This window comes from Poecilia reticulata, chromosome 22 (assembly GCF_904066995.2).
Source record: "Poecilia reticulata chromosome 22, P_reticulata-male-v2, whole genome shotgun sequence".
Lineage (NCBI taxonomy): Eukaryota > Metazoa > Chordata > Actinopteri > Cyprinodontiformes > Poeciliidae > Poecilia > Poecilia reticulata.
The window spans coordinates 9,594,601-9,620,010 of record NC_088851.1 but is presented as its reverse complement, the minus strand read 5'-3'; the positions used below and the strand labels follow the sequence as shown (position 1 = coordinate 9,620,010).

Below are 25,410 nucleotides of genomic sequence, written 5' to 3'. Positions count from 1 at the left end.
AGAAATGTTACTGGAGGAAATGGCGTACAGGAAAAAACCCACTATACCTAAAAGCAAGCTTGAGAGAAATTGAGTTTGTTTAAATAAGTAGGACATTTCTCTCATTTCTTTTTTTTAATTTTAATTTTTTTTAGGAAATCTCCCCTTCTGCTTTTGTTCTTTTTACACACCTGTCTCTTTCTACATCATGGCAGTATCTTTTCTAACATTCACACGTCTAAGTGAGGTCTTTGAAAAGAGAAAGAGGTAAAAGAGAAGCACATGTTGCTTTGCACTTGTGACATCAATGTGGTTTGAGCAACGCTGTTGTCAGATGGACTCAGCTGTTTTCCGCTGTTGCAGAAATCTTACTGTCTGTGTTACTGTCTGAAGTTCCTCTTCTTGCCTGCACCCCCACCGCAGCTCGTTAGTCTCGCTGCCTTTTTTCTGCTTCACCGCAGGGGGTGGCACCAGCCCGCCTCGTAATAAACGTGCTCTTTTAACCGGGGGGCCGCCACTGATACAGGTGTGCCCCTGTGAGTGCATGCAGTGTGCATATGCATGAAGCTGTGGCTAACAGACCAGAGAGTCAAGGTCAGGTGGTGATGGAAAAGGAGCTGTTGTTACAGATGACTGGACTGAATGTAAGGTCAGACAGGGGTCAGACATTCATCTTCACACTTCTGGAAATAATCCGACGCCCTCTCATGTGCGCGTAGGTCTGCGACGTACAGGATGTAGAGCAAAACACAGAGAGAGCATGCAGGGGAAAAAGAAAAAAAAAAAGAGAAAAGTGTAACCACGTATGTCTGATATGCTTTCTGGCTGAAAGCTTATTTATCAGTCTCTCACACTGAACCACAGACTCTTCTAGTTGCCTGTTGGGTTTCAGGGCCATAGTCTGATCCACACCACTGGGTGACTGAATGGTACACAATGTACAAGGCTGTGGAGTAAGCTGTGGGCTTAAGGTTACTAAGCTAAAAAAAACAAAAAAACATCCTCATTTGGTGTTATAAAAATAGCTAACGTTTCTTAATAGCAAGAAATGTTTTACATCTCAGTTGAATTAATAAGACAGAATCAAAGGAAACTTTGTTTAATGCCAGAAATGTAAGAAAATCTTGGTTTGGAAAGCTCAGGAGTCCAAGTATTGCTACGTGTTGATCTTGGGTGCAAATTGTTGGCCAAATTGATATGAAGGCTGGAGTTAATTAAGCAGTGTGCCCATGCATGTACAGCTCTTTGCTAAAGTACTCATCATTCTTTATCAGTTCACCATTTTGTGACAGTGCAACCACAAATGTACTTTATTGGAGTTTTATGTGATGAAGCAACACAGAGTAGAGTATAATCGAGAACTTGAAGGGAAACCATACAGCCAATCAGCGGTAAGGAAAATGAATGGTGCTTCTGGATTGGCTGCTTTTGCAACTGCCAGCCAATAGCTTATCTAGTAGCATTACGTCCAGGAGCTTGAGCTTTGCAAGCTACTTTTTCTTTACAAAAAAAAAAAATCACAATTAGGCAGATTTTTGGTGAATAACAAGCTAAGTTCGATGGAAAAATGTACAAATAGGTGAATTTGTGAAGAGAACCTTGAATAGTTGACCCCAGTGAAACACATTTAAGTTTGCAGAAACTGAATAACAGATGTGGCTGGTTTTGCAAGTCCCTATGTATCACTTCATGGCAAAATATGATGTGTGAATGACTTTGAGGTGTTGTGCTCTGATATATCTGTGTGCATATGGGGCATTTTGATATTTTCTACTATATTTTCAACTATATGCATGGTTTCTTTCCTATCATGCTACACATTGTTGCAATATATTCATGAAAAGCCTAATGAAGCGTAATTTTTTGAGCATTAGCTGCAGTTGTATTTATTTAAGTATGCTGACATTTTAATCAGCTGATTTTTTATTTTTTTTTTGCTACCTTCCACCATATTGACATTTAAATTAGCCTGCAGAATATGATTAAAAGGTAAGACACGACCCCCCAAGAGGCTGGCATTTTTGACATTTAATTTAAACTCACAGAAAATTAAATCAAGGTGCATTTTAATTTTTTTCATCTTTTATTTTTTAGAAGAATGACTGTAATACTTCTAATCCCTCTGCAGAATTAAGTTTGCGTCAGATACGCAGGGTCACCCAGCCACGCTTTCTTTTTGTCCTTACATATTTCTCTAATGGTCAGCAATGCGTTTCATCTTTCTGGTGATATTCCGTCTGCAGTGTGCAGTCTTCGCTGCACCTCTGTGTGCCTGGGAGAGAGAGATAACAGTTTTATCAACCTTTCCATTACTCCGTCTCATTAAATGATACACATCGGCTCCTTGGAGCTCTTTATTTGCTATGTTATGTTTGTACGTAGAATTTTGTCTGAATAATAACAAAAAATGTCTTGGACAGTTGTTTTTGTTACATATTCCCCCTGTTAGTAAACATATTTGTAACGGGGTTGGTGATAGGTGAGCAGTGAAAATATCATCTTAGCTCCACACCATTTCTCTCTCTCTCTCCCTCCATGTTAGTCATGTTTCCTTCCTCACCCTCCTGCTCATCCATATCAGTTTTCATTATTCTTATTATTGTGGAGGCTCGTTGTTATGTCTCATTTCCTTCCTTTGCAAGTGATCTGGGCTTAAGGTGAGCAGCATGAGCCCATGTATATTAGAGGTGTGCCGATCGATCGGTCACCGATCATAATCGGCCGATTTCCGTGAAAAAGTGTATGATCGGTGATCGCCGATCACGGTCTCTTGTTGCCGATACCGATCACCTACATCTCATTTCGCAGCCTGCTTGTGCAGCTGGTCTCCTCTTTCCTTCACACTGTGCAGATGTGCAGCAACAAATCCTAAGCTATGTGGAACTATAACGCACTGAGTGAATGGGGAAGTTTGCGTGTTGCGGCGGAAAATTGAAGGACGTGGGGTGAAGCACGTCAAAATGCATCTACACGACGAATCTAATATGGCATAAAAACAATGGCATACTTGACGGAATTTGGCTACATCGAGGCTCACTGCAGTAAAAAAGACATATGGAGGATCAGATAGCAGGTAAAGCAGCGCACAGCTACAAACACTCACCCGGGTTAGCATGACGGTCAGAAAGCTAAACAAATAACCCGCAAAATTATTGAAGTCTTCGAGCTGCGATGTAAGACGCTGGTTCTGCTCTCGCTGTTGAACCGCTGCTACACTACAGGTAGTAATATTTCACAGACGGAGCGCCGCTTCTGCTCCACCTGGTAGTGACTCTCACACCGAACCTCTGCTTAAAGCTGCAGCATCTAACTTAAAAAAATTTATTTTGCATACGTATTAAAACTTTCGCTGTCCCAACATGAGACACATAATCTCTGAAAAAATAATCGATCTCTTCTCTGTTCTGCATAATTACTCTGCTCAGTCAGAAACAGTCAATCAGAACTAGCAGTAATCAGCTAGCCGCCATGCTATCAGGAAGTTTTCATTCAGTAACTCAGGATTGTTTTTTGTAATGGATCCTGTATTTGTCGTTGAATGTTAAGTTTTATACTTGAATTTGTTGGCAATGTTGAGAGGTTTTATTTTGGCTCTTTGCATTATTTAGCCTCTTCAGAGCCTTCATATGTTATCAGTCTGTTAAAGATAGTATTACCGATAGCAGTACAATTTGCACAATGCCTGTTTTGTTTTTTTCTTGGAAAAAGTTATTAAAAACAAGTTTTTGTCTAAATTAAGGTGCATTTATGGTTCCTTTTTCCATATAATTTAACCGGTAGTGCTTATGATTAAAAAAATAATAATTGTGTGATCGGTATCGATGATCGGTATCGGCGATCGACCCTCATGGGTGATATATATATATATATCTTCCGCTGGCTGCCTTAAAAGGACCATAAATAGAGAACATGGGTATTGCTGAATAATTAAACACTTTATCTCTCCACTTCACTTCCTCCCCATCTACTGTTATCAGTTCCTTCCTTTAGCCTTTTCTCTGTTGTCACTCTTGTCACTTGCCTTTTCATGGCTCCCTTCTCAGTATTTCCTCTTTTCATTTCGCAACAGCCATCCTTTTCCTGCTCTGGGTTTAGTTATATTCTCTTACTTGTGCTTTTGTTCTATTTTTCTGAAGGCTCTGAATATTTAATGGGGCTTGAGGATAATGGGCATCTCCGAAGTGAGAAACCTGCTCAGAAGACTTCATAATGAATGAATGAGGGGAAAGAGGCATCATTCCTGGCCTGGATTTTGGAGCACACTCTGACTGGATATTTAAATGTCCGGTTAAAGAGACTGGTTTATTTCAAAGCTGATGACTACAAAAATCCTATGTGTCATTTTAGAAGGTTTTGTTTTATTCAGATTCAGTGACCATTTCAGAGGACCTTGTTGGGAATGTCCTTTTTGTTTTTGACACTGATCCAAGGCATTTGCCACTTCCAGTTCCCAGTCCGATATTTTACCAAAGTCAATGTAAAATATACACATATATGCTGAAAGTGTCCTGTTTGTCTCTGTGTGCTACCCTGTGACGGACTGGTGGTCTGTCCAGGGTGAGAGCTGGTCATCGTTTACGTTGTCTTCATATGTTAGCGCACTGTGAATGACTTTTGCGGTCTCTGTACAGGAAAGATGCAGCACAACACAATGACAAGAGTTTGTCTCCATGATGACAGAACACACTGACAGAGCTCCTCCTCACACAAAGTGCTGCACACACACTTTAAATATTCACCATTCAGACCAAAAGACAGACAGACAGACAGACACACGCACGCACGCACGCACGCACACACACACCTGTGCTTTAGCTAAAGTGATGTTGGCGGACCTGTGTTGTCTGTACCTGCTAGTATGGTTTCCATTTATTTCACTAATGTTTCCTCCATACATATTGTAGATGTGTTACTGGAGAATAGTAGTTTGATTTTTCTTTCCTTTTGCCATCTCAGTGGCCATTTTTACTTTTTTTAAATGGGCTGTGGTAGTCCCGCTGTGTTTCTCCTATTCCTTAGTCCCTATTTTGCACTCAAAAAACACTTCAAAGCTGCTTTTTTTTTTTTTTTAAATCTCCTTTATCTGCTGGAAATCATTTTACAAAGTACCATGGGCTATTTTTCTCTTTGTGTGCCTGCCAAATCTTTCTCCTTCACACAGTAACACACACAATACATGCACGGTGTAGCGGACCATGGAGAGACTGGTTGGTCCTAAAATAGGAATAGAGCGATCATTTCATTACTTTTACTTTCATTTAGTCACGGTTCTGCTTCAGACTAATGTAAGGCTCTACGGTGTCTTGCAACAGGATAGAATGTTTAGAAACTTTTACATTTTGGTCACATTACAGGCTGAAAAGCACGGCATGTGTTGCAGTCTGTCCTGCTGAGTCAATGCATCTCAAACCACATTTGGCTACAGTTACATCTCCGAATCTCAGCAGCTCAAGCTCAGGCAGATTAGCTGTCTGTGAGTATGTGTGACATTCATTTTCGATTTCTTGCAAATTATTAATTTAATTTCGATTGAAGCATATGAATGTGCTTCAATCTAAAACGGGACTGCTTTGGGATGCCAGCTTCCTGTCTTGCTGTTGATGTGCAAGACAGTTAACCGCTGGCTGTTTACCGAGGTGCAGCGTGTGAGGAGGGTTTTTTTTTATTAGGTAAATTCTCTTCCTGGAAGAGGTTAGGTTAGGTGACTGTGACTGTGGTCTGAAAGTTTTGAGTTGCCTCTGTCACTAGAAAAGCGTCACAGGACTACAGTCTCTGTGCCAACAAGTCACACACTTCAAAGAAGTGACAGAACTTAGTGTTCCCCATTCTTTCCTCAAACTTAAACTTGTGTCGTACACATTTTTCGATATGACACTCAACAGCGCCTGTGAAACCAAGGTATACTTTGATCCCAGTAGCAGCCACAAGCTAGGCTAATGTTTCCCATTTGCCCTTCAGACTGACTGTCTTCATGTTATAGAGATTTTCTTGCTCCGACGAACTTGATTCAAAGAACTGAATTAATTTTTTTAGTATAATATGAAGTTCTTCTGGAAACTCCTCGGTTCTAAAAGATGCAAAGTATGCATGTTTGCACAGGATAAAATAATCCTGTGCATTATTTTATTGCACAATTATTAAGTTTTGCTAATTAACAAAATGCAATATTTTCATTGGAACTGTAATACTGACATTTTAAGTGGCGAATTCGGTCATGAATGTGCATAATTTATGGTAATTACATTGCTCCTGAAATCCCTTCTTAACCTAAGTGGTGCTCTACTTGAAATAAGAGCCAGTTTATATTATACAAACCTGAGGTAGTGTCATAAAAGGTCAACATGCAAATAAATGATGGATGCATTGTTCTTAAAGGTAATAAAATTACTCTTGGAGAGTCTCAGCTGTGCAGCCTGCAGGCTACAGGGTTATGATATGTTCTCATGTAAATACACAGTAATTCTTTACGTTTCCTTTTTGCAATGCAGTTGCTCGCTCGCAGGGGTTTACGTTGTGAACCCGTCATTGCTTCGCTCTCATTGTTTGCCTTCACACACGCAGAGTTCAGTCTCTGGAGTCCTTACGGATGAAATGTGAACCCCGACCGAGGTGGATGCTGCTCATTACGGTGAAAACGGCAGATGGGCTTGTTCTGTTCATGGATGTATAGACACACTCACACCTGGCTGCGCGTTCATTAACCCACATCCGTGCTGCGTGTTCCCCAAGGCCACGCGCCCCACTTACCCAGATGCCTCCCACCCAGACCGGAGTCAATTAGCCATGCCTTGAACCAATAACGATCTTTTTTTCTTTGTTTTTTTTTTTCTTCTTCCAATTTTCTAGTGATGCATTGTGAATTGAACTCCATCACAACATCACCGGCTGCAATATTGCGATTACAAAGTACAGCCTGAATGCAGGATTTTGTGGAATATTATATTTCAAATGACTTGCATGCAAATATTTAATACTGCTAATATATTGGACAGACTTTCACTACCCTTGATGCCCACGCCTGGCGCATGTTTTTGTTGATAAAGATGCTAAAGTTCACAAAGAGTGGTGGGAACATTATGACAAAGAAAAAGAAGGAAAGGCATGAAAAAATGCATGTTTAGTTGTGAATATCATCATTACAATACTTGGCAACAGTGCTGCAATTACATGTATGTCTTTCACCATTCAGTCCCGTCATGCTGTCTTCATACAGCGTCTTCCCCAGATGAACCTGGAATTCTCCAACTAATGCACATCATTAGGAACTGCTCTGCTGAGGCTTTCTTCTTTCTAGCTGAACAGATTATTGCCATTTGATATTCTATTCAATAACACGCATCAGTGCTGAATCTCTCTATTATCCCCTATTGCCCCTGTAATCTCATTTTTTACCCTCTTTTGTCTCTTGTTTTTGCTCTTCGACCCCTCCCCCTCCTCTCTGCATTACCTGAAGTGCTTCTTCTACTCATGACTCCCATCCTTCTCCACAACCTTGTTCATCTTCCTCCTCCTATCACTTTCTTACCTTCAGCATGCACAGTAAATCAGTTTGGATGTTCATTTGACCTCTGGAGGTGCTGAAGCGTGATACCACTGTGCTGAACCTGCCTATTTGCTGCAACTACCGCCACCTCCCCCCCCCACCCCACACGTCCCTCTTCCTGCTTTCTCCTCCTCCAACTCATGTAGCACTCCCTCATGTCAGGAAGCCCTGAGTCTCTTTTTCTGTTTCTGTTTCTCTTTTTCTACAAGGGTAGACTTTCTGCAACAAGTCTACCCTTGTTGCAGAAAGGGTAGACTTTGTTTCCTTTTGAGAACTTGCAGGAAGTGTCATTTACAGCACTGACGCATTTAGTCGGTAATCCAGTGCAAGAGTAAGCGATCGTCGGTTTATTTATTTTCTAAACGGACGTTAATCATACACCCCTCTGGCAACAACACAGGATATATATTTTTTTGCTTTCCAAACATTTTAATTCTAAAGAAAAGTGTAGAAGTGTGAGCATCGTGTCAATGGCTGCTGCATAAGTTTGACCATAAAACGTCAAAACCCGACGAGGAACAAAGTCAGTTTTAGAAAACTGCAGGCACATATGACAGTTTAAGGTTTTGCTAGGATCAGAACTGTATGATCCAAAACGTCTGATGCGCTCAGATGGTCAACACAAGGATGCGCCACCTTGCCTGAGCTGAGATACAGCAAGACTGATACTAGCAAACAACAGCTAGTGGTCATGTGGCTTCACCTTTAGGAACGCGTTAGCTCATCCCGGTTCAAACTAAAATATTTAATATTTGTCGTTTTAGTGCCTTTAAGAATATATTTCCCTCTCTGAAATCAAAAAGAGCTTAAAATGTGCCCAGTTAGAGTAATTTCTTTGTGGCTGCCCCTTTAAAAGACTAAGGAGTTGGTGTTCCTCTTTGATAAAATGAAAGACTTTGTTCCAGTTTTTCATCTGTACTGACCTGCAAAATGGTCAGAGAGCAAAGTTTGAAGAATGTATTAACCTGTGACCTCATTCTTCTTCTGTTTAACTCCACTGCATTCACTCCTTGCCTGCAGCAGGCTTGTGTACAGTAAGAACTGAAGTTAGGTGGATGGATAACTTTGTAAAAATCTACTAGTTCTGATTGTTTGGACATGAGCCTCTAGTTTTACTTGGTTTTAAAAAAATAAATAAAGAGCCAGAGGAATTAATATTGTTGAATCAATTTCTGTGTTCAAAATTGATAACAAAAGAGTCTTTATCTGTGTACGTTCTTCAATTTTTGGGGGATAAAACAAGCATCTTTATTAAATATGAGTTCTATTTTGGACCCCACATCCTGCAGCTGTTTTAATGGATTTAATAACACAGAACTAAAATGCAGGTAACGGTGGGTCTGCTCATGCATGTGTGATTCACTTAATATAATCTGGATCACACTCAATAATAATACCCATCACAAATCAGCTTTGCGCACACTCACCCAGCAAGGTTGGATCCAGTTAGTGCCAGTGTGTTTCCATCACATCAGGGATACATTATCATTTAGCTATTTTTGGATCTTACACTCACAGTATGTGTATCCACACTCGCCACTTAGCAAGCTTACGGTCTAGTCCAACTTTTTTTTTCTGTCCCAGAGATCTTTACTTAAAATCACAGTGTTGTGTTTGTGTGTTGGTTTCTTCTTTGTCTCAGATTAAGCTATTTAGAGTGTTTTTTTTGTGTGACTATTTAGCACCCAAAACCCTCTCCCTGAGCCCAGATTAGTCTGTTTCCTGATAAATTTTTTTATTTTATGTGCTTGTTTGTTAGCATCTTTTTCTTTCAGCAGGGGTTAATGAGTGGCCAGATTCCCCAATGCAACATCCTTAGTTTGATAAATATATATATATTTTTTATCTTTAATCATCTTTTTCCATATTTTTCTATTTTTTCTCCCTCTCTGCCTGCACATTACCCCACTTGTTAAAGCGTGTCTCCTACACTCTCTTTAGTCTCAGTCCCTCCTGTCGCCTCCCGCCTCATCTTTCAGCGTGAGAGCAGCCTCAGGGTGCTTCTATATTTCCCAGATACTGCTGAAGTAGATTGGAATCGAGGCCTTTGCCATTTTTTATTTACTGCTTCGCTGACTCCATTTGTGCACGTGCCGTCGGTGTCGGTGCGTTTTGGCACGCACGGACGCTGAATCACTGCAGGTGTTCAAACTCCAGCGAGGTGTGTCGAGGAGTATTGCCTCTGCATTTCTTCGGAGTCCCGCGTTGTTTGTTGGTTAGCCATAAAAAGTGGCTTTTGTTGCGCATCAAATGCTCCAACACCTTCGGCGACACCGTCTGCGATCGTAAACCAAGACCGGGGAAGCGGTGGTTGTTGTTATGAGCCTTGGAGACTAAAAGACTAGTTCTCTGCAGCGCTTTGACAGTAAAATGGCTGGAAATAAGTTTATTTGGGAGTAAATGTGTGCTACAGCGGTATGTATATCTGGGATCTGTCTGTAGAAGAGAACTCGAAAGTAGAGGTCGGAGACGGTTCCCTTAACCCACTTCTCCCCCACTATAATGCATGGCGACAGGTCCTGTGGCAGGGCGGAGAGATTCCCAGACGTTCAGTCAATTCCTGCTGTTTGCGACTGGCAGTGTGGATTACCAGAAGGGCACAGATTGGGATTACTGGGTGACCCATTTCCCTTTTCTTTTTTTTTTTTTAAACAAAACAAGAGGAACACAATCGGACACCCTGCTCCATTTTTAGTGGGCTTGCATTAACATACATTTTTTTTTTTGTTCTCTTCCCTAGTGGTTCACAGATATTTTGATCCACAAAATCACAATAGCTAGACAGCTAATAAAGTTACATATTTAGGTTTTTCCTCTTTTTGTTATGGCAAGAATAACCTCAGCATTTTATATTTGGTTTGATTTCTGGAGATTATCTCAAGTATCCAAATTTTCATTCTGGAATCTGTTGACTGCACTGCTTGCAAAGCGAGTGACATTAAATGCAAGTTTTGAGCAGCGACAAGTTCCTTATACAATGTTTTTGGAAAAAAGGTTAACCGTGCTTTACAAGGAAACTAACAACCAAAGCTCCCCGTCTTCGCCGTTCTAAAATTGCAAAGAAATGCATGCGACATGTGAAGTGGAAAACAAAACTTATCTGATGGAGCTGTGGAAACACTCGTAGGAATGCGTATGTTCCTAGAAGGAAAAGTTTCCAATTAGGCAGCCAAACTGTCAAATGCTGCATGTGACCGTGTTCAACACGTAAACAGGTTAGAGCAGCCTTTCACCACAGGAAGATGTTGAGCAGAAGTGCGAAGCCTCAAGGATTACCGCTGCTTCTCTTATAACAAGCAGAGCGAGCAGCACTGTGTTGCAAAAAAACCACCATGTTTCTTTTGACTTGAAGTAATGTTAATGTTAATGTCTTGTAGTGGCCTCGGATTTATTCTAAAACTCGTTCTGTTTCTCAGGGAGATTGCGAGGAGGACTGCTAACCTCAGAGACTTGAAGCCCATCACCGACAATAAATTATCAAATACCAATGGAAACAATTATAAGTATGCAACCATAAGTCGCCACGGTGGCTGGTCAACAAGTATAAGTGTCTGTTCCAATGACAATAAAGAATTTGCCACTGATTATTGAGAAGGATAGAAATACTTTTTCACATGCCTTGTTCAATTAAAACTGGTTTCCTTCGTCGTACTGTCTTTTGAGAGCTTTGCCAAGCTTACTCTTAAAGTTAAGCATCAGATTTATTATGAAACTCGCCCTCTTTGCATGTCAGTGGTCCTTATTGACCTTGCATACCTACAGCATTTGCTCTTTGCAGTGGGAAGTGAAGCCGGCTCCTCCACTCTTCACCCGGCGCCCTCTTCTTAACATAGACTCTCACAAATCAAGACAATAGTTGCTTATCCCCCCTGTCCTTTTCTCTTTTGTGTATGTGTGCTTAAGGGTGCGTATTAGCGAGTTTGTGGACGTATATTTAAGTGTCCTGCCCATTGTGATCCGGCGAGCAGGGAGTGTTGCTAGGCTACAAGAGGAAGTGTCCTGCATAGTCAATGTGTCCAATGGGGGGGTGTGTGGATGTAATTGACTTGGCAAGGGCAGTGATGCGAACACAGAGAAACACAAAATCTAAGCATTCTTTAAATGCCTTGTATTCAAAGTGTCAGAGACTCACCGATACCTTCGGGATCATGATGTACACCGGCGGATTAAATTACACCAGCGTTCGCCGAGTCTGTCTCTTAGAAATGAGGCCGACAGCTTCCCTTTGCTGTGCGAAAGGGGATTTGTGCTTTGAACGTTCAAGCAAACTGGCCTCACCAGAAGCTCCAAAAAGAGTCGCCGCACGCAGCGACTATTTTCTCCGGCCTGAAATACTCTGGCTAGGTGCTCTCACGGCATGGCTCTTCAAACGGGCCACAAATACTTTTCGTGGGTTTTTAGTTCTGCTTTGCAGAGACGTTTAATTAAATTCACATGCAGATGGTAATTGCTGTAAGAATATGCACTTGTGATGTTCTCGCACCTCCTCCAGTAAAAGACAACTCAAGAGACGGGGATGAGAGGATGCATGATCCACAGTCGTAATGTCCGAACTACAATTAGTTTTCTGTCTATTACAGCAAATATGAGAATCTCGTTAAGTGCAAGTTGCACTACTGAAGTAAAAGTGCTATTTATTTCCATTTCAGCTTTTGAGAACTATTACATTTTTGTATTTGTCTACACACACACACACACGCGTAGAGTTGACTGATTTGGTTTTTGTAAAGCTACGACCTGCCTATATTTTCAGGCACATATTTTTATTTGTTGGTTATTTTATGGCTCCAGTGGTAAAAACGATGGTTCAAACAGCAAAAGTAACAAATTCAAACCTACTGAGATTTTTCCATCACTGGTTATTATTGTTGCAAACATCACATTTCTTGTCATCTGTTTTACTGGTGACAATAAATGACATTATTTCGCATCGCTTCGAGGCAGTGTGCCTCGAGTAAAGTATCTTTTTTTACAAGCAAAATGTTTAAAACTCCATCACAGGAGATGTTTAATCCATTTTTTTTTTTTTTTTTTGGAATTCAGTTTAAGTCGATAATCTGAAGCAATATTATCATCAAAAGGCCGTCTGGTAGCCTCAACATGGCTGGTCTCAGAGCTCCTTGTGGATGTGTCTGTGACTGCTGCTGTCACATTTGGCCAAAATATCAAGAGCAGGAGAAAAGTGACTATGTGAACATTTAAAGAATGATGTATCTTAATTTTAAAGGGCATCATTACCGGAATAGTGACCTTTTGAGGCATATTATGTGGGGTTCCTTGCTTTGCTCCGAGTACATGCTAAGATCCACATGAGAGCATTGTGGTTTACAGAGTGCTTTGGATGCATTAGAGGAAGCAAAGTGGAGGGGATGCAACGAGCCTTCGGTTCGTGTCGGATTCGCCTGCCGAGCTCAAAGCAGAATGCTGTTCCTCTGGCATTAACTTTCGGCTCAATCATGTTCTTGTAAGACCTGCTTTTCACAGGCCACTGGGCCATGCTGGGAGCAATGAAAGTGACGAAAGATGGAAAATACGAGGAGCGCAGAGAGACAGGAAAAAAAACAGGCGAGACGTTGTGAGATCTAATGAAAAGGCATAAAGAGGAGATTGTGGGGAGCTAAGAAGGTTTAGATAATGAGAGTGCAAATCAGAGGGACAAGAGAGGGAAGGAGAGAGAGGCAGAGGGGGGAAAACGCAGATCTAGGTCAGAGAGAAGCAACACTGTCAATGAACTAGTAGAGGAAAGGATGGGCTGGCATGTGAGATTTAATGCAGACTGGTCTGAATGGGATAGATCAGAGCAAGTGGGCCATCCCTATGAGAAAATGCAAAAAGGATGACGGCGTTAAGTGTGAAATCCATTTCATAATTCATTATTAGAGCTGCATCCATCTTCATTTCTTATTTAAGGAATCGCATAAATAAATGTATGACAATATATCCACAAGGAGCTTTTAGCATCTCAGTTTTTTGGCGTAAGTGATTTGAAGACGTCCTCATTTTAAGGGATGGAAATTATCAAATTGAGGTTTAGTTTTTAAAATGATCACTAGGTAGTAGGATTTTTCAGTTTTGCAGTTTTCTGTTAACTCCTGTTCCGTCGCAGTGTCGACCGAGCAACCTTGTGTGAGGTTGAGGTTGTGTAAGCAAAATCTGCCAAAGCATCTTAATCAATTAACTGCTACTCTATTGTTCCCATGTTGTTCCATTTTTTTATAGTTGGCATGTTGAGTTTACTGGTATCAAAAAGTCAGTAACTACACTAAAGGAGTGTTTTTCTTGTGTGTGTGACTGAGTCTGTAATTTTTTCCACTGCTCCATGCTGGTGCCCTGTCCAAGCGACTATCATCAGAGGAAGTTGTATTTTGCTTAATGTTTTTTTTTTTTTTGCAATTGGTTACAGAGAAAGTCGCACCCCTGATTTGCGCTCCTCCTGAACACAATGTGTTGCTTTTGAGAAAATGTTACATGAATGGAAGCAAAGGACAAGTTAATGAAAAGTTCATGGAAAGCCCTCTTTCCAAACCTGAATGTAAATAAATATGTATCTTCATATTGGAATCCATTTGGGTGGATGGTAGCTAAAGCAATATGGTTGCTATTAACGCCATGTCCGATTGCTAACTCTACAAGAAAACCATTTTCTATAAGGATCTAATAAACTCTCTAATCAAGTTTAAACAGTAAACTTGACTAAAGTGGTGTCTTTGCCACTGCCGAAATATGTGCAGAGTCCGCTTTAGTTGGTTGAGGTCTGTCAATAAAATCTCTGACAGTAGTGAGCGGTTGACATCTGCTGAAGGGCGGATTCCACCACCAAGACAAGCTGGCGTGTAGAGAGGCAGGGGAACACAGAAAACTGGTTCGATGAACTTCCCGACAGGTTGCCAAACGTTTAATTGGCTCTGCCACTGACAATATAATGACAGATTGATTGAACACCTTTTAAAAATAAGGTGCAGGGATAATGGCTGCGCAGAGGCAGCCATGCCAAGAAAACAACAAATGCAATAAATGGGAACACGGAGGACAAAGTTGGGTCACAACAACCCCAGTGGTTAATATCATTGTTAAATAATACTGTCATAGAAAGGAGTGGCTACATGTGTATTGAGAAGTCTGTATGGGATCATTCGAAGGTGTAGAGTTATTTTTTGAAGAACTGTTTCTGTAGATGCCAAGCTAGTTTGTGCATATGGAATGGAACCATCTGATCTGAAAACTGTGATGTGTATTTGTATTTTACCCTCCTTATTTTTTCTTATTTAGAACAACCCTTGGCTGCAAATGCAGGTCCAAGTCGCTCCACAAGGATGTAAATATTTGCCAATTTTGCTTTACAGAATAATTCGACACAAAAACACTCGTAAGAGAACGAATCGCTTTGTATCTGTGAGTATCAGGTTTGGGGTCTTGCCTCATGTTCTTAACTGAATTTACATCAGGACATTGATTTGACCCATTCTTACACGTGATCTGAACCGACACATTGCAGCTCTGGCTATTGTTTTGGGTCGTCGTACAGCTGGAAAGTGAACATCCGCACCGGTTTCCAGTCTAAAAGGGTTTCCTTTAGTTCCATCAGTCTTTCTGATGACTCTGATCGATTTTTCCTGTTTATGCTGGGGAAAAACTCCCCAAGACATCCAAACAGCCTGTTGATGTCACCACCACCAAGCTTAAAGGTTTGCAGGGTGCATTCAGGATGATGTAGAATACATTTTGTGCCACTAACAGCCAAAAATGTTAACTTTAATCTCATCTTATTAGAGCAGTGTCCTCCATGTTTGCTGTTTGACTTGCATGGTAAACTGTTAATGGGACTTTTCATGGCCTTCCATCAGAAATAAGTTTAATCTTGCTACTCTTGCATAAAAACTGTGTAAAACGGTGCTCTGTAAAATGCCCAAAGTGGCTATTATTTCTGTAAATGGGATTGTGTGTGTTTTAAACACTGTGAGAACTGTGCAATAGTTTCACTTCGCTTCACAGTTATATACAGTCTTGTGTGTCACATAAAATCTTTATAAAACATTGAGATTTCTTAATGAGGCGAGATTTTTGCAGAGCACCATATCGCAGCTACATCATCCTCTTAAATTAACTGGCTTGGAAATGCTATTTTAGTGCACCCCAGTCTCATTTTCAAATTTGCAAATAAATCAGGAGGAAGAGGGCAAAGACGGCAGTGAAGATAACGACGAGCAGACTGTGCTAATTTCTTTCTGATCCTCCTTTCCAAAACGGTCATTTAATAAGCCTGGATGACATTACTGCTCCTGGAGGAGAGATAGCGAGACACGAAGGGAGGGCGGCCGTCAGCTGGTTCAGACAAATGAATTTTTAGCTTGGTCCGATAATATCCGTGTCTCATATCTGTTTGACACATTCACTATTTCCCGCTCCCTTGGTCTTACTTTGACCTAATCAGTCATCCTCTCACCTACCTCTCCCCCTATCATGTGTGGGAGTTGTAAAGAGTTCTTCTTTCTGTGAGAACGATGGAAAGATAGGAAATCTTTGTTTTTTCTGCTTTCTGTGTGTCTGTAAGTGTTTGAGTTTCTGATTTGTAAGTGGCTCTAATGCTTTTGTTGGTTTTTGAACAAAGCCGGTCCTTGTGCTTGTGGAATTGGGGCAGTCTGATCCTAATGAGAAATCCCTGGTCAATCTTCCCAGCTCTTTCACTCGCACAAAATCCGAACTTTTTTTTTTTGATACTTGTGTGTGTGTGTGTGTGTGTGTCTTTGTGTGAGAGCGGCTGATCACAGTGTTCAGCCACCCAGTGGTGCTCAGTTTGCACGGTTAGCAGCAAAATTACCAATGTAAAAAAATCCAAGCTGTCTTTTAGCATTAAATCAGCAAATTTAACAGTGGAGCTATTTAGTGGGGACTTTTCTCTTTTTAAATAAAACTTGTTTGATCAATTAACACATTTCTCTCAAAAGACTGGGAAAACATGAGATCGAAGTCTTTTCGATGTACCGTATAGGCAGCTAACTCATAATGCTAACTTGTTTATCATGAATTGAAATGCGCTTGTTCTTGCTTCCAGTCTGTTGCTATGGATTTGTTTCTTTGTTGTCCGGTTGCTAAGTCACACTGACCAGCCTATAGGATGCCACATACTTCACGTGGAGGGAATAACCAATAGTGGTTTTGGCATCTGTACTTTCTCTATTAGTTAATCACACCCACAGTTGCTCCATGTGCAAATGATCCTCTTTGTCATTTCCACTTTTGCTGCTTGTTCCCTTATTTCTTCAAGATCTCCAGGCTTACCCTTACATTACCATTTGTTGGTATTGTAAGGGTATTTTACACCTCAGTCACACAGCTGGAAACCTCAAGAGCTTCTTCTATAAGATAAGACTTATAAAAATCTATAAAGCTTAAAGCATTCACTTTCATGTATGGGGATCCATAATAATAGCTTGAAATTGCAATGGCAGCACTTTGTGAGGTAGATATCAATTTGATGGAAAATATTGTTTGAATGTCGTTACGCCCCATCCTGAAGTGAAGCATGCTGTTTTTGTCAGAAAACATTCAGATCGACTCATGTTTCTTCTCTTTTCTGCCTTTTCTCCCCCTTCGTTCTCTTTTTCATTCTGTCTTCTCCTTCGTCTTTTCCTTCCTGCTTCCCAGGGTCGCCATATTAGGACAGGGCAGTTGGCAGCCATCAAGGTCATGGATGTCGCTACGGTAAGACACACGAATGCACGCTCCCACATATTCACACGCAGGAAATCCATCTTGAGCTTTTAGACCAACGGCAACCATGCCGTCTAATTAGGAGCGATGAGTCACGGCTTGTGCATGTGCGTAACGTCGGGGAGATGAAATGAGGACGGGCCTATCGCCATGGCAATATCAGCTGGAATGATTAGGAGACGAGTGTGGTCCCAGGCATGTCTGTAAAGCAGGAGGGAACCTCGGCTATTTTTAGAAATCCTCACACCCCACGCATCCCTGTTAGCACTCAGCTGCCGGCAAAACAATGAAAAAACAACAGGAATTAACTGCTGTGACATCCTATGAGTGAATAACGCAACAGAAGCTTTGGCAAACCTGCAGGATGTCGACTGCTCCAACGGAAAATGAAAAGGCAGTTTGCATTTAAACTACCACAAATAAATAAGAGAAATTACAGCATTTTTTTTGTTTTATACAAGAGACTATAAACATTTTATCTAATTAACAGTCACCACAACAACTTGTTTCAAACAACAGCTCCTGGCACTGTGACAGGATCCCCCTGGAAGTGGAAGTAATTAAAGAGTAATGTTGTTAGTGTGGATAATTTAGAGGCCAGCTGCGCTCACCGAAGCATTCATGTATTTATTTTAAAGATTTTAATAAGATTCAGAATGATTATTAAGGATCAGCCGGATCAGTTTTGCTCCGTCAACAACCCGAGATGCGAGTGCAGCGACGGGAATGAAAGGCCTCAAGTTTTAAATGTTATATTTCTGCTATTGCAGGACGAGGAGGACGAGATCAAGTCTGAAATCAACATGCTGAAGAAGTACAGCAATCACAGGAACATCGCCACTTACTTTGGAGTATTCATCAAGAAGCAACCTCCTGGCATCGATGACCAGCTTTGGGTAGGACACCTTTTTTTTTTTTTTTAATATAATGAATGTCATTTATTTTTAGTTTTAAGCTATTTTTATCACTTGTCGAACACATTTTTTTGGCAGCCCTGCTAAAGATGACCTGAAAGGATTAGAAGAAAGACAATTTTTCCCCCCCTGAACTGAAAAGACATGGAAAAAAATCCAGCCTTTTTGTGGAGTGGTGGAAGAGAAATCCCACATAAAGGAAAAATCTTTTAACATAACCACAAGTGTCAATATGTTGTGCGTTCCCTATTGCTGATAGGGCAACACTTCATGTATTCCTATTACATTTGAGGAAGTTGGAGTATACAGAAAAAACAAAGCAAAAAGATTTTCCTTGCTCTTTGCACAGTCTAGGTAGAGATCATCCAGCGTCTTGGGTCTTGTGTTATATTTTCTTTTCTTTAGCTCCCCCCAGAGGTTCTCCAGTAGTGAACATGAGGGGCTTTTCCACACAATAATCAATTGTGCTATGTCAGATGTACCAGGAGTGTTTGTTAACAAAAAGCTCAGTATTAGTCCCGTCTTAGTAAAAGCACATGGTTCCAGTTTAAACGATCAGACTTTTGCAAACTCTACAAGTTTATGCTTGTCACTGTCCTGCTCCCTCTTTGTTGTGGCAAGGTCAATGTTGGTCCTAATTTGGCCTTTTGCCCAGCAGCTAAAACAATTGGGTCTCTGTGTCAGGAGTGCACTGTGATCGACAAAAAAGTTACATTTTAGGTAAAGAAAATGCTTCAGTTGTTTTCATCTGAAATTGTTTGGGATACCTAGTAGGGGTAAAAACTTTGCCTCCCATCATCAAATTATGCAGATTTTTTCACTTATACCTTTTAAGTCTTAAAAAAAAGAGAACACATTGGCTTTAGGTTTGCATCCACTGGGATGCCTGCACACAGCTTATGCATTAGTGGCATAAACAATGAGCCTGGATCTGCATCGGATCATATACAAACGTAATCTCTTCAGTAACTCTGTTGGGTCACGTTGTATTTCTCGCAGTGCAGTGGCGGCATAAACTCAGATGTGGACAAATAGATTCGTACAGAAGAGCCAAACCTGCTCTCTGTATATCTCTCCCTGATAACAGTCACAAGTGTGTGTTGTTCTGTTCACGCCTGTGAGTGTGTTGCTGTGCTGCGTCTCGGTATATGCCCGCATCCTGGGCAAGAGCAGGTCGGCCTCTTCACGCGTACTGCCTCTCCTCCTCTGGACAAGAGGGCCAATAAGAGGGAAGCTTGAAGCAGAGCCAGGATTCACAAACCGAACTTCGGTTCACCGGTCTCCATGGATGCAGCACAGAGATGAAAGAATAGAAAGGGAAAAGGGGGAGAGGGAGGCTTGGCTACTTTTTCTCTTGCGTATTTATTCCCTCTTTGTGAAGGTTGTTTCCTTTTTTTTATTAATTAGACAAATTTATTTCCTAAATGTGGTAGACAAGCGTTGTTCAAGCAAAAAAGTTTTGTATTCAGTTATCAATCAATCGATCAATCTTTATTCCAGACACAAAAAGGTCCATAGTAAAAAAAAAAAGATAAAAAACACAAAATAAGAGAAAAATAGGAATAAACATGACATATTCACTGAGTCACAAATAAATGATGACACCAATGATTCCACAATCTTGAAGAAAATCTGACTGTATTAAAATATCAAGATATAACTGAATTGAAAATATATTCTTATTGCTCATTTCTCTCTTTCTTTTTTTTTTTTTTTTACATCTTTCAATTATTATTTTAATTTTAGAATGATTTGGATGTTTCTACTGAACAACTTTACTTACTGTGGACTCTGATATTCACAGGGTTTAGGGACCACAACCCCCACTGAATAGTTAAAATACACAAATACATGAGGTTTTCTCTAAAGATGCTTAGAACTGCCTATTTTAATAGTTGAAACACCAAATATACCTTAATATACGGAGAAGAAACCGTCTTGGCTCTACCACAGAAGCCGACATCTGCGTTTGGGTTGCAGCCGATCAGCGTCAAGGATCGTGAACATTCCTATATGATATTAGTCTATGTACCTTGGTGAATATCTTGCAGGCGGATGCTTTTAGCTTGGTGATTGTATTTTTGAAAAAAGCTTAACTCAATAAAAGTGATTGATTATGGTAGACAGCTGACTGTCTGGGTACACCAACAGGTAGGGAGATGGCAGAGACGAATTACTCTGTGCCCAGTACAGCCGGAGAACGTTCCAGTCTCTCCAACGCTCTCTGGCGTCCCATTACAATGACTTTACATCAGATGACAAACATTTTCTAACACTTTTGAAAACCGTAGCTGGATCTCTTTATTTAGGATTTTCTTAAAACCAACTTCTTTAAAAAAGCATCAATTTATTTTTTCCCTGTCGGTTCTTCACACTGTTTAACTTGGCACATAAAGCGAATAAGATCCAAGTGAGGGAGATCTTTTTGCACAGTGAAAAGATCCCCTTACAGTCTGAATCAAGACATTATCCTGCTTCTGTTGCTGTGTTTCGCTTATGGCTCCAATGAGGCAGCTTATGCTTGCAGTTTATGTTTTCCCTGTGGGAATGTGTGGAGAAACCGGTTGTTCAGAGATGCTGTTCAACCACACAAACATTAAGCAAGCCGCGCCGAGCAAAACTACAAGCAAGGGCACAGAATGTACTTAATTATTCTGTTTATCTACCAGCTATGCACATATTATCACATAATACTGTGTTGTTATTGGGGAGGAGGGAGGCTGTAACTGTGACAGTTGAAAAAGCCAATGATGTAGAACCAGCAGTTCTACATCATGTATGTATCTGGGCTACTGAAGGAAACCCACTGAGATGCTGTTGAACATGCAGTCTATGACAGAGACAACCGCAGTGCTGGCAGTCGAGTCTTTCATTTTTTTCTTGCCAGTGAGCTAAAAATATTTTTCCAGCTAAAAATATGCACCGCAACTATAAAACGTTTGCTGTAAATTGTTGGGAAAACATGCCGACGCTTTTGCAGCAGTTCCATTTTGGCGCCGGCGTTGAAAGTTTCGAGTGGCTTGAGCAAATTGGTAATTAGTGTAATAAGCACGTTTTAATAATTCCGTTTGAACTCAATCTCTTGCATTGCACACCTATGACTTGTTGTTTCTTGGTCTTGCTACCTCCTGAAGTTCTTTTGCAGGTATTTCAGGCTCCTCTGGAACAATTCTAGACAAGACTGCCTTCAGTAGCAAAGCAAGCAGTTAAAAAAAACATAACAATGTCTTGTGTATTTTAGCTTGTCATGGAGTTCTGTGGAGCTGGCTCGGTGACGGACCTGATCAAAAACACCAAGGGCAACTCGCTAAAGGAGGACTGGAACGCTTACATCTGCAGAGAGATTCTCAGGGTGAGTTCCAAATCACACCTTGTACTTTTTTTTTTAAGGGTAAATAAGCACCTCCCCCTACACCTGAAAGAATCACGGCATTGTTGCAAAGTCGCTGTTCACGGGTATTAATCACGGTTCAGTTGCATTTCTCTGTAAACCACGAATTGGGAGACGTCTTTACTATAAAGATATGAGTTCAGGCTGCATCTCTATCTCTTTGTTTGTCAGCAGTGCACTGACAAATGGCTGCAATGACAATTTCATGGTTCAACACACTTCAATCGAGGCTTTTATAAAATTAATAGCATACTGAAGTTGTAATTAAATCATTTGATTCAGGTGTGCTGGACCAGGAACGCACCTAAAACCTGCAGGACAGTAGATCTTGAGAACTTAGTTTGGAGACCCATGCAGTAGATGGCGGAAACCTAACACTGCAGGTCAGCCTGGGTGCACCGTCCCCTCTGTGGAACATAGTCGTCGTTGCATTTCATGAGAAGCTAGGTGTAGATAAATACAGAAAAATCCAGGATCAAAATCTGTCAGAGGCAGCAAAAGATGGAGGTAGGTCCTTCCAACAGGACCGCAACCTTAAAACTGAATCCAGAAAACACGATGAATATCCCAGTCAGAGTCCAGACCTTATTTCAGTTGGGAAGTCGTCATCGAACCTCACTGTGCTTGAGATATTTTTGCAAAGAATGGGCAACCATGTTGACATGTTCATATAGACATGTTATACTGCTTTCCCTTCACCTTTACAAAAATAGACATCTTTGTTTTGGTTTGACACATGAAGTCCCAATAATATGTTGAAGAAGTTGTGATATGATAAAGAGTGAAAAAGTTCAAGGTGTATGAATATTTCTCAAGAAACTAAAAGCATATTAAATAGCTTTTTGTGATACTTTATCAATTTTTCCATCTCTCTACACTTTGATCTTTTTTAACGACACATTTGTGTCGTCTTCTAAATGCGTTGCATAGCTGCGTTTACACAATTAATCATAGTTTGTTTTTTTTAGTGTGGAGATTCTTCTTGAAATGTAAAAAAGAAAAAAAAAAAAAAGAGCCTCTGCAGGTTGGAGGCTTCGGGTCAGCCGAGGAGCAGCCTCGGCGCGTGGGGTTGCTGAAGGACACCTCCCTGTTTAGCCCTGAGCTCTTTCTTGAATAATAATCACAACTTGGCTCTGTTTCCTTCACGGCTCATATCTGTCTGCGTCTGCAGGGTCTGGCTCATCTGCATCAGCACAAGGTCATCCACAGAGACATCAAAGGACAGAACGTGCTGCTGACTGAGAACGCCGAGGTCAAGCTAGGTGAGCCGGTCCCCACCTACTCCACTAAACGGCTTTGCGTTTGGCGGCGCGGCGGGGTGTATAAGATTTCATGCTCGCGTGACTTTTGTGGTTTTTCTTTCCGTTTTCAGCTTAGTCATCTGTTTGTGGCTGTCACGCTGTTCAAGATGCAAAACGCTGAAGAAGGGAATCTCTCTCTGTCTTTCTCAGATTTTGTTGCTGTGTATTTTTAGATTGGTCGACGTTATTGCGGGTTGTGTTATTCAAACAGATTTGGAGTCTTGTATTGAAGTTTTTTGTGTGTGTGTGTGTGTTTGCAGTGGATTTTGGCGTTTCGGCCCAGATGGACAGAACGGTGGGAAAGAGGAACACATTTATTGGGACACCGTACTGGATGGCGCCAGAGGTTATTGCCTGTGATGAAAACCCTGAAGCCACCTATGACTGCAAGGTAAAAACTGCCTTCACCTGAGGATGCCTTATACATACATTTATACATATTGAGATTTTGATCGCCCTGAGTGCGCATCCTTCCTTCATTGCAGAGTGATTTATGGTCCCTGGGGATCACAGCGATAGAGATGGCTGAAGGAGCGCCTCGTAAGTGCCCAATCAATACCCTACATCTCTGTCGCTGCTTTTTTTCTTACGGCTTCTGTGGGATATTTTAATCAGGAGGCAGATTGTTTGCTCGAATGCGTAATGCCGTCGATGGGGGGGGAAAGGCTTGGATAAAGAATTAGATGTCAGATATTTGGACTGATGTCCGTTCTACCTTTTTTTTTAATTCATGTTTTTATTTCTCAGAGGTGCACAGTGGTTAAAATTGTCGACATTTGTTTTCGCTTTGGTACGGCTGAGGCATGCCGGATGTTTTATTCCCATTGAACATCTGAGCCAGTTAAGATTGGATCCATATTGTCTTGACTGCGCCAGCAGCCAAAAAGCGTTTCTTCAGAGAAAACTGATGGCTTTAAGGTTTGTGGCAGTGGTAGCATAAAATAAGCATGGATAAAAAAAATTTTTCCTTGCAACAAACTAGCTCACACCTGCTAAAATATTATTCAGTGAATATTATGTATTTTTTTAATTATACTGCTATACATCTGTAATAAACTTGTCATCCAAAAACATTTATTCATTATTTTGACTTTTATTCGTAGACACATATGGAGAATAACAGAATGAGGGTTAGACGTCACTTTGTACTGATTTACCAGTCAGTTTCTATCAAATGAATGCATTGGCGGGGAAAAGAACTAACATGATAACTTCTAATTTCTACACACTTTCTGAGATAATTCCAAGTTGGTCAGCTTAAACATAACGTAATTAATAAGATTTTGTTTGTCTTTGGTCGTTGTTGTCAGATATATGTTTGATTTAAGACTCGAGGGAAACCCAGAATAGAACTCAGTGAATTAAGACGTTTTGAAGTAAATGTTTCTCTGGTTATGATGGAAAAAAAATAGATAGTGCAAGTCTAACGACGGCACATTTCCTCACTGATCTAATGTGATCCACTAACAATGTTGGCAGCGCGACTCCTGGTTAACAGTGAAGAGATGTGACCTGTAGAAGAAGTAACTCTCCTGCTTCATTGCTTTCCTTTGAGCACCGTATCCTTTAACAACTGGCGTTTCAGCTGCTCTCTATGGAGCAACACCGAAAGCTTTGTGGGGATATACATCGACAGCCGAGAGCAGATCACGTGAGCGGGAGCTGCAGGAGCAGTCTCTCCTTCAACGTGAATTTCATTACAAAGACATAAAACTTTTTTTTATTGACAGGCAACACCCAGGTTCCCTGGGGGCTCGGCAGACTTAAAACACAGCAAGCAGCAGCTGTCGTGTCGAGCAAAGCCAGTGATGCACCTCAAAATAAACGCTTCCCTGTACTTTTCAACTCGATGAGTCAAACGAATTAAAAATGGTTGAACGTGTAGACATGCTAGGAGACTTAATGCTGCGTACATTTGGTGTGGATTCTCCATTTGATTTATAAAAGAATGCATAGGCTGGCATGTGATTTGGGTAAAATGAATTGACTCTTTGTATCAATAGCTCATGCGTGCCTGTTGGCTTTTCATATGCATCGTGATAACATCTGCTATAATTAAGTCACGCTTAATATTCCCCATCGTTTGCCTCCTTAGCGCTGTGTGATATGCACCCAATGAGAGCCCTTTTCCTCATTCCACGCAACCCAGCCCCCAGACTCAAATCAAAGAAATGGTGAGTGTGGATTATATATATATGTCACCAGAAATTAGTTATTTTCTAGAAATTTAGTTACATTTTCAGTTCTGACTTGGATGTATTGGATTTTTAGGTCAAGGAAGTTCCAGTCGTTCATTGAAAACACTCTGGTGAAGAGCCACAGCCACAGGCCCAGCACAGAGCACCTCCTCTTGCATCCCTTCATCACCGAGCTTCCCAACGAGAGACACCTCCGCATCCAGCTGAAGGACCACATCGACCGCACGAAGAAGAAGAGGGGAGAGAGGGGTGAGGAACGACTCCCGCTGTAATGTCTAGACGCGTCACCAAAGTAGTTGGGATTCAAATGTTGTAAGAGGCTGGAGGTGGGCGACATTTAAAAGAGAATTATAGCGTTGGCTAGGAATTGATT

At 41.0% G+C, this 25,410-nt stretch overlaps 1 protein-coding gene across 19 annotated transcripts in view; it reads left to right on the top strand.

Annotated features, from left to right (window-relative positions):
* Positions 1 to 25,410, top strand: part of tnika (TRAF2 and NCK interacting kinase a) — a 66,468-nt gene that overhangs the window by 12,797 nt on the left and 28,261 nt on the right. For all 19 annotated transcript variants that reach the window (XM_008399187.3, XM_081602976.1, XM_008399190.3 and 16 more), the window contains exons 3-10: positions 17,168 to 17,224; positions 18,004 to 18,129; positions 21,389 to 21,499; positions 22,710 to 22,800; positions 23,100 to 23,230; positions 23,325 to 23,379; positions 24,935 to 25,013; positions 25,111 to 25,286. In XM_008399187.3, coding sequence (XP_008397409.2) covers positions 17,168 to 17,224; positions 18,004 to 18,129; positions 21,389 to 21,499; positions 22,710 to 22,800; positions 23,100 to 23,230; positions 23,325 to 23,379; positions 24,935 to 25,013; positions 25,111 to 25,286 — 826 coding nt within the window. The remainder of the gene's footprint in view (positions 1 to 17,167; positions 17,225 to 18,003; positions 18,130 to 21,388; positions 21,500 to 22,709; positions 22,801 to 23,099; positions 23,231 to 23,324; positions 23,380 to 24,934; positions 25,014 to 25,110; positions 25,287 to 25,410) is intronic.